The 9,356-nt window shown below is 43.4% G+C and overlaps 1 protein-coding gene across 5 annotated transcripts in view; it reads right to left on the reverse strand.

The window, feature by feature from the left end:
- Nucleotides 1-9,356, reverse strand: part of FRAS1 (Fraser extracellular matrix complex subunit 1) — a 360,126-nt gene that overhangs the window by 347,321 nt on the left and 3,449 nt on the right. For all 5 annotated transcript variants that reach the window (XM_019556365.1, XM_019556367.1, XM_019556366.1 and 2 more), the window contains exon 2: nt 1,661-1,692. In XM_019556365.1, coding sequence (XP_019411910.1) covers nt 1,661-1,692 — 32 coding nt within the window. The remainder of the gene's footprint in view (nt 1-1,660; nt 1,693-9,356) is intronic.

Here is a 9,356-nt window from a genome sequence, read left to right on the forward strand (position 1 = left end):
ACTCAGAGGGCACGTGTACATGTTCATTAATGCACTTTTGCTATTGCACATTATGTTTAGTACCTCTAACATGAGGTACTACATAAAGGCACATTAGGCTGCTCTAATGAGCAGTAGCAAAAGCGAACACCTTTTTAGTGATATTTAATGCGCAGAAGACTAATTCTTCTGTGCATTAGCATATGAACATTGTTTATATCCACAATGCTTTAATGCACAGTAGAAGAGGCAATTGTGCATTAAAGTGTTCTTGTAGACATGCCCAGAGAGCAAGATACTACTCAATGCAAGCAAGGTTATTTGCAACTGGCCCTTAATTTCTAATAATATAAATAAATAAATAAATAAATAAAGTCTTTCAATGATTCTGTGTCCACATCAACTACATCTAGTCAACAATACTAAGCTGAAGAGAGATTTGTAAATATTGCACATATGTCAACTACATGTGGTGACTTAGATGAACATCTCATTTCCTATCCCTTTAGGTCTATTGTATTACAGTCCTGATTGAACCAAAATGCATAGAAGAGATGATCTGCCACACAATTTATTAAAGTTGATGGAGTGTAGACAGACTTTTCAATAGCTTTTAAAATACTGTGATGCTCTGTAGTACATTATTAATGGAAACAAATGCAGGCAATCTGCTTCAGCTTTTCACCAAGCTGTCCACCAATGATGCTATGATGTAAATCAATTCCATTCCATTTCTTCCTTTGTGCAGGAAAACTTTAAAGGGGCAACATCAAGGCTGGAAGGCAAAAAGAACCCAACTCCTATAGTTGTATAAAAGTTATACCATCCCAAATAGACTGCAGGCAAGTTTACTGGGAAGTTTTAAGGAAATAAAGCATATAAATCCAATCTCCCATAAATAAGCATGGTGCATACACCGTTAGGTCCCATGACAACAAATCACTGTGTAATTTCAGTGTGTGATAGCAGCTACATATGTAAGCTTCAGAGGGCAAGAAGCTTGTCAATTTTTTTTAAACTCCTGAGTACCAAAGAGAGGGAGGCAAATGTTATATGGAGAATTATCTGCCTACAATGCCGGCCTCAGATATCTGCCCAATAATTAAGAATGGCTGTTTGCAATTACAATAACAACAACACATTAAAAATGGAGCAGAGGGAACTGTGGTTGCCACATCCAAAGACACATTTTTAGTTTTAAAAAGGACAAGTCACAACAAATAGTTTCTAAATAAATATTAAATTTTCTGATAGAAAAGTGTTGATCGGCATATAGGAAGTGTAGAAGATCAAGATACATTCAGTAATCAGAGAAGGATCTTGGAAGTCACCAGCTGTCTTTTACTGTACATTCCTCAATCGCATCGTTCAAAATTTAAAGCCTCTCACCCCTCTCCCACGCACTGGCCAAATTGAAAATGAAATCTGTTTCCCATCTTGCTCAGCTGTAGTGTGATTTGGTTGAAAAAGCCCAGGGGTAAAATCTTAACCTCACTGAACTCAGAAGGAACTTTGCTACTGATTACAATGGGTTCACTATGTCACTTCCTGACTTGTCACCATGTAGGCTCTGAAAGCTGCGGCAGTGACAAAAGTAGCTTAGTCTCAGGCTCAGCTTTACCCTTAAAGCTGCTTTTTAGTCAAGCATGTGAACCAGTGAAATGCATGAAAATTGACCTACCTCAAATAATGAGCCTTGATAGACACAAGCACCTGTAGGACCAAAAAAAGAACATGGATTAGAACAGGTTCAGTGACTAATCAGTGCTTTAAAATACTATACATATAATACATGCTTATAATTCTTGATTTCTTCATAGCTCAAGCCTCCCACTTATAAAACAAGGTTTTGACAAAATCAGTTTCTTTGTGGCCTTCGCTGGGCACCCACAATTCCCACTAATGTCAATGAGGGTTTTAGATGCATCAGTGATATTCACGCAAAAAAAAAAAAGCAACAGGAGATACTGGTGCTATGAACATGTTATTTCACTTTTACCATACTTTTGACCCCATCCCATCCTAACACCTTTGTTTTTATTCCAGAGGTCAGTAGAACCCAGTGTTTCCATGACCGCTCTGACTGAAGAGCAGGCCAACTGTTTTTTCCTTCATCGAGGTCTCTGTTTAAAGCCTTAAGCAGAGCAGCCATAGAGAACAAGAACACCATGGGCAGCAGCAATAAAAATTTCACCCATGGTCTTAAGGCAGTGGTCTTAAGCCTAATCTGGAGGGACCAGTCTTTATGGGAATGGGGTAGGTTAGCTCTAATGCCAGGACATTCTTTCACGACTCTTCTGACACTGCCAGCAAGTGGATCAATCAGCCTGGAGCCTCCCTGGAAGGTTTATTTTTGACATCAGTTCACTAGACAGCACTGACACCAGTCACTCTTCTGCTTCTTTATGTAGACTCTTGTACAGCAAGATGCCCTTACTGTGGCACCTGCGCACCTTTCACACTAACCACCAAATATCTTAATGCAATAAGCTTTCCAGCTTGAACTTGAATTAATGCCATTGAGGTGAAAGTCTTCCAGACTTCTAGCCACTCCATACAGTTCTATCCCTTCTAATGAACTGGCCTTCTAGCAAGGAGACCTTCATATACATCTATTCATAGTGAAAAACTTGTTTGCCATGTAAGCAATCTGCCTAATATTTGCATGTTTCTGTCTTGTTCCTAACATGCACCACCACAGATTTGAAGTCTGCATACTTATGACTTGCTCCTCTCTCCACTAGAACCAGCCCCTCGGTCTACTCGGTGAGCAAAGGCAAATAATAAAAGGTTGTTTCTGTGACATAAGGTTACAGGAGTGATCAACCCACAGCCCACTGCCCAAATCCCCACGGGGCTCTGTATGAGTTGGTAAATTTAGCAGCGGGGGAAAACAGTGGCAATTAACACTGCCACCCCTTCCCCCTTACCAAATTTCCAAGACCCACATGGCTGGATCAGGCCCAGGCCAAGCTGCTGCCACACAGCTGAACTGGGCCCCAGTTGTGACTGGGACCCAATCCAGAGGGCCCCATGCACTGGATTGGGCCCTCATTATTCCTACCCCCACACCAGCTCGAACCCAAGAATCTGTGGGACCAAAAGGTTGGGCACCATTCCAGTAACACAAGGTTGAATAACACAAAGATAAATAAAATAAAAATGAACTAGTAAGTTTGAAGGGATATAAAACCAACAACTGGTCATTTGTTTGGCAGATGAAAGACAAACACATGAAGTTTTGGTGCAGCCTGACAACACAAGCTATTCAGCCCTGGCAGAGATATAGACATGGGGCCCTGTTCAGTGAAATGAAGGATGAAGAGACAAAAAGGAGGCCTGAGAACATCTTGCAGTTGGTCTCCTAAAAGGGCTGAACATTTGCATCTGTCCATTTGCCTCTGCTGTACACCTGCCAGACCATTAATGAAATGTCACAGACATCACATTTACAGAAAATAGCCTGTTTTCTTTTTCAGCCTGAGGTCAAGTGTAGAGACAATGGCCAGTAAAACCTGGATAGGGAACTACTAGCATCTGGCAATAAAATAAAGGTGGGAGTTTAACCCTCCAAGTATCAGCCTGGATTATCCTGGTTAGTCCTAGTTTTATTGCTACTCAAATCACAACAGGTAGCCTCTCACATTCTGAAGATATCAAATACTGGAGTCCATACTCAAACTAAACCCCCACTGCCTTACATTGGCATTTTGGATGAATTTGGAAAGCTGAGAGATGATCCATTCTGCACTAATGAGACTGGCTCTCTTCCTCCACTGCATGATGGCAAGAATGTGGTTTCATGTATACCTAACTACCCTTGCTTCCAGCCATTTCCCATCCCTGGATTGGCATGTCAATTGCTTGAATAATCTGTCCCTTTCATTATTGCTTGGCTCCCACTGAAATAAATAAAAGTCACATGCACTCAAACGAAGAATCTGATCCTTAAACATGCAAGCATTCATGGCATACAAATTGTCCACTAAAAGAAGGAATGTTTCTTCTTTTTGCACTTTTAAAAATCCTTACTACTCTTGACAGGATTTATGCCTGTAAACCACCAAAGAAAGTAAGTGGGGAGGGCGCAGGGAAGGGAAGGCATAAAAATGTGACTGCTTTAAAAAACTAGTACAAATTCCAGTTTTTAAAAATCATTCTACATACAAAGGGTCACATTCTACCCCTGATGAATTCCCGTGTTGTCCATTAAAAATCATACCTATTTGAGGGTGAGAGCTAACAATGTAGTGTTATTTCATGTTTCTCTTTTGATAATCCTGCAGTAAGTTCTCTCTTCCATCTAGGCTCTCTCAGTAATAACACTGTGTGTGTGTGTATATATGTAGCATCTGTATCACAGTTATTTTGAAGAGCTCAAGCGTCCCAGTTATTTTGAGATACAGTCACATTGTTCACTCCCCATTAATACCCCAGTCAAATCCCTGATACTGACATTGACAATAATGAAAGGGAAAGATTATTCAAGCAATTGATTGGTGAGATACAGTTTGTACACTCCACTTTCATAAATCAAGTGAGAAGGTGGAAAATGAAATCATGAACAAGTTGAATGACAGTTCACTTATTTTCTGGGAGGGAGGCTTCAAACAGCTGTGCACATCTGTCTACTGAAGATGTGACAAGAATATAAATGAAAAGCTACACAAGAAATTGAAAAATAAAAGGGGGGAAAAGCAGGCAATGAAAGCTGCCTAGAAGGACCACCCATGAGACTAACAGATTTTGGATGCCTGGAGAAAGGATTTCCCTTAAAGCAGATTAGAGGAAATTGTACAAAAAACCTTGGCGCTGCATTAAAGCAGCAGCTTAAAATTGAGAGCTAAATGTGAAATGGCCTTTACCTTGGGTTCAAGAAGTTAGAAAGATACTACCTGGTCCTCAGTGAATATCACTCTCGTAGTGGAGACAGATTACAAAATTACATCTACACCTCCTGCAAGCCCTTAGCAAGGTGTAATGGGTAGAGGTGCAAAAGGTACATGGGTCCAATATCAGATCAGCACCAATATAAAGAAAATTGTCTGTATTGGAAATCAGCCTGAAGTGGTCAATAATTTGGCTGATAAATGGCCCGTGCATGCACGCAGCTGCAGCATAGCATGTAGGCAGTGAAGAGCATAGCTGGCGGTGTGGAGAGCTGCGTGCAGCTAGTAAGTCTGTTGTGGTAGAAGGGAAGGGAGGGCTGTGGGAGGGCAGATCAAGCCCCCATGCCAAGGAGGATGGGGCAGGCGCTGCCCAGCTAGGGCAGGGGAAGGTGCAGGATGGAGCCACGGCTCATCCAGGGGGCACAGGAAGGGAGTGATGGGCAGCTCCCTTCACTGTGCACACCTCATTCGGCGGCTCATCCACTCATCCGGGAGGGCATGTGCTCCCTGATCTATGTAGGGTGGGCGACAGCAGCGCTGGGAGGGGAGCTATGGGGCGGTTACAGCCCTCCCCCGTAGCTCCCTCCCAGCACTGCTGCCACTGCTTACTTGGCCCCTCCCCGGTGCCACCCCAGCTCACAGCTATAGCCCACCCTGCCCACACCCCACACAGATCCAGAGCACATGCCCCTGATGCCCTCCCAGACAAGCAGTGGGAGCAGTGGCAGGAGCCACTAGATGAGCCGCCAAATGAGCTGCACATGATGGCAGGAGCTGCTCCCCTCCCTTCCCGCACCCCCAGATGAGCCGCAGCTCCATCCTGAGTGCCGCCTGCCCTGGCCATAGCTCCACATCTTCCTCACTTTGATCTGCACTCCCATACCCCTCCTCTTCCACCACAACAGACTTAGCAACTGCACACAGCTCTCCATGCTGCCAGCTGTGCAGTTGCAGCCCTCCCCGTCTGCACCCCATGCAGATGCAGGGCACCCCACCCATTGGGCCCTCCCAGGGTGCACGCACTAGCAAAAGCCGCACCCTGCCTCCCTGTGCCCCCTGGATGAGCCACAACTCCATCTTATGCCCTGCCCCACCTCAGCTGGGCAACGCATGCCCCAGCCTCAGTCCCACTCCCTCCCTCACACAGGGGCCTTGATCTGCACCCCCGTGCCTCTTCCATCCCCACTCACCTTCCACCACACCAGACTTACCAGTTGTGCACAGCTGTATCGGAAATTGGATAGGTATTGGTGAATATGCCTCCTTAAAAATCAGCTATCGGTATCGGCCCCCAAAATATCTATCGGTGCACCCCTCGCAATGGGAGATTAATTCCACCTAGTAATCAGACCCATGGAGTTCTCCTAGAGATATGCTTATTATGAGAACTTACTTTTTTATCATTATAAACACTAACCACTAAAAAAGTCTTTACTGCGCCTCACTTTCTCCTGAATTGCTCCGGTTTCACTTTACAATACACTACAATCTCTTTAGAAAGAAGCCCCAGGAGAAAACTTCATTAAAAGAGAGCGTTCACTGTAATAGGGTTAGTCAATCTGCTGCATCATAATAATGAAAAAAATTGCTTCCTATCGCAGGATTGTTAAAAGCAGGGGGTTATTATAAAACGGAGGTTGATATAATGGGGCTCTATTGTATTTCATCTACTTTTATTCTACTTATGAAAAGATAAATGATAGTTTCAATGCTTAAAATCTATTCACACCTCAAGATTTAAAACAAAAGACCAGTGGCACATGTTGCCTCAACAGTACATTTTAATTAGATGGAAAACACCATTTTACCCTTGCAATAGGATTACTGCTCTTGCTTTTCTTCTTACCTCAACTGAAAAGAAGTTTGGCATCCTAACAAGTACATTAACATGTCTAAGCCACTGTAAGATATCCTTGAAAATCTAAAGTTCTGAAAAGCCAATGATAATAGAAAAGGAAGAATTAACATATCATATTCCTGTATGTAGAGGTCGTAATCAAAATCTGAATCCCACTGTGCTAACCACTGTACACCCAGACAGTGAAACAGTCTCTATCCCAGAAAGAATTTACAGTTTAAGCAAGCATAAGGTAAGGCATGGGAGGGGAAACGGATTCACAGAAAAATGAAAAAAATTGCCCAAGATGACACAGTAGGGCAGTGGTAGAGATGAGGACAGATCCCACTTCTCCAAATTCTTAGTCCTACACCCTATTTGTTTGACTGCAGCATCAGACCTGCCTCTTTATAACTGCAAATAAAAGACACAAAAGCTTGTTTCTTAAAGTCTGAATTAAAAGCCAGGACTTATTTCACCCTACCACAAACTGTAATGGCAGTTATGGGGAACAGTATTATTGACCTGGAATATATGCATAGATGGATATTCTGTTTTTTAGCTAATTTTCTTACTGCTGAAGCACCCTGACCTTGAGACAGTCACTTAACTGTTCTGTAAAATCTATACAATGCATCTTGAACAGCAAAGTTTTCAATTCAAGTTCATGGACTTTGCCTAGGATTCCAAGTCACACAGTGGTTTTATAGAAGAGTAATCTTCTGCAAATCCCAATACATTTGAAAAGAAAGAGCTGCCTTGAATCCTAAAGGAATACATTCCCACTCACGCACTGAACAACCCCAGAAGGAAAAAGCAAGCCTACTGCGTGGGCACTCTTGTGTTGTATCCCCTAAACTTAGAGGCCATTTGGGCATTTTCAGGGAAGGCAGGTTACTCACAAATAATTCTCTGACTTTACACTGGACAATGGTGCTTTTCAACAAAACACATAACTGCTATAATTGACCCAGATAACTACAGAAAGTGAGCAAAGCCTGTAGAGATGCCTATATGACTTAAGAGAATAAGTCTCATTAATTTTCAATAAAATTTGGGCTCTTAACTTGACTTAGATTATGAAAATGTACCTAGTGACTGAAGTAATCATCTGTTAATTGTTATTGACTAATAATCCGAAAAGCATTAAATTAAATTAAATGTTTATGTCAGTGAAGCATTAAGGTCTAAATTTAAAACAAAGTCAAAGGCTGCCATTTCCACAGCAAGTAAAACTCAACCAGATTTTATATCCTTCCCTCTATACATAGCATAGAAGGAAACAAAATGCCACATGCGATGGGACAGCAAAGGAGCTGTACTGGAGAGAAAGGCAGCTACATAGAAAGATTATGTATACCACCAGGTATTTTCTGTCATGCGTACCATCCCAATTCCACACTGATAAGGGCAGTACAGGACAAAGGCGCCTTTGCCAAAAGCAGAGAGAGAATGCAGGGAACATACCCATCTACACAGCATATTCCTTCTAAAAACAGTTTAAAATTCACCAGCAAAAAGGCCTATCACCACACAGTGCACACCATCTGAAATCTACCTGCCCATGATATTTTTCTCTCCCACTTTTGAAATACTATAGAAATGATTACTTGGATTACACTGCCTCAATTCCATTCACAGCAATCACCTCCTGCCATGAGTCCTCCGAGTAAAACCTTCCAACTACTTCCTCAGAAGCTAGCTTAATTTTCACTTGGGACAAACGACCACACTAAGGCCTTATCTGTATCAGCTCCTGACTGTTACCAAACCCAGTTCCCCCCAAACAGGAAGAGTGCAAAATTAAACTAGGTGCTAGTGTTCCCATCAGTATCATAAAGACCTTGTCCTGGGAGAGTGATGGTGACATCATTCTCAAAGCACTGATGGCTAAGTGGGACAGTTATCACTGCTACCAATGGTGGAGTTGTCCCCATGGCAGCAAGAGCTAGACACTTTATAGAGCAGAAGTGACCAATGCACAGCACGTGTGCTGCAAGTGGCATAGGCATCCTCTGTGTGGATGGTAGGGGAGAAAGCAAAGAACACAGTGGCAGATAGGGCAGGGAACAGAAAGCATAGCAGCCAATTAGGCAGAGCACAGGGCAGGAGAAATGGATCTGAGTGGTACTTGGGGACGATGAGATGTTTACCACATGGCAGGCCTACCAAAAAAGGTTGGACCCTACTGCTTTAGAGGGAAAAGCCTAATGTAGTCATAGCCCCACTGCTTACATACTACAATATAAAAGGCAGATAGTGTAATGTGGTGAATAAAGGACGAGAACAGGGATTTGGCAGCACCATCTCCAGGCCAGGCCTCGGACTATCACCAAGAAGAACATCCCACCCACCCACTTGCTTTCAGCTGAAGAACACCAAATCCTGGTGTCACGGGGTCACATAGAGGCCCCGTGATTGTGAGGGTGATTGGCAGAGCTGCCAATCACCCAGGCAGCTCAGGTGCCTGGTTGCCAGGACAACCAGGTGGTCACATGGCCGGAAGAGGGCAGGGCCTGGCCTTTATAACCAGCTTAGGCCAGAGCCTGAGACACAGTTCCCTTCGGGCTGCTGCAGGAGCAGGAGCTCTGCGGCTTGAGCTGAGCGGCCGGAGTTAGTGGTCGCAGCCTTGCCACCCTAAACAGCTGCGA

The sequence above is a fragment of the Crocodylus porosus genome, unplaced genomic scaffold (assembly GCF_001723895.1).
Source record: "Crocodylus porosus isolate Cpor-Errol unplaced genomic scaffold, CroPor_comp1, whole genome shotgun sequence".
NCBI classification, from domain to species: domain Eukaryota; kingdom Metazoa; phylum Chordata; order Crocodylia; family Crocodylidae; genus Crocodylus; species Crocodylus porosus.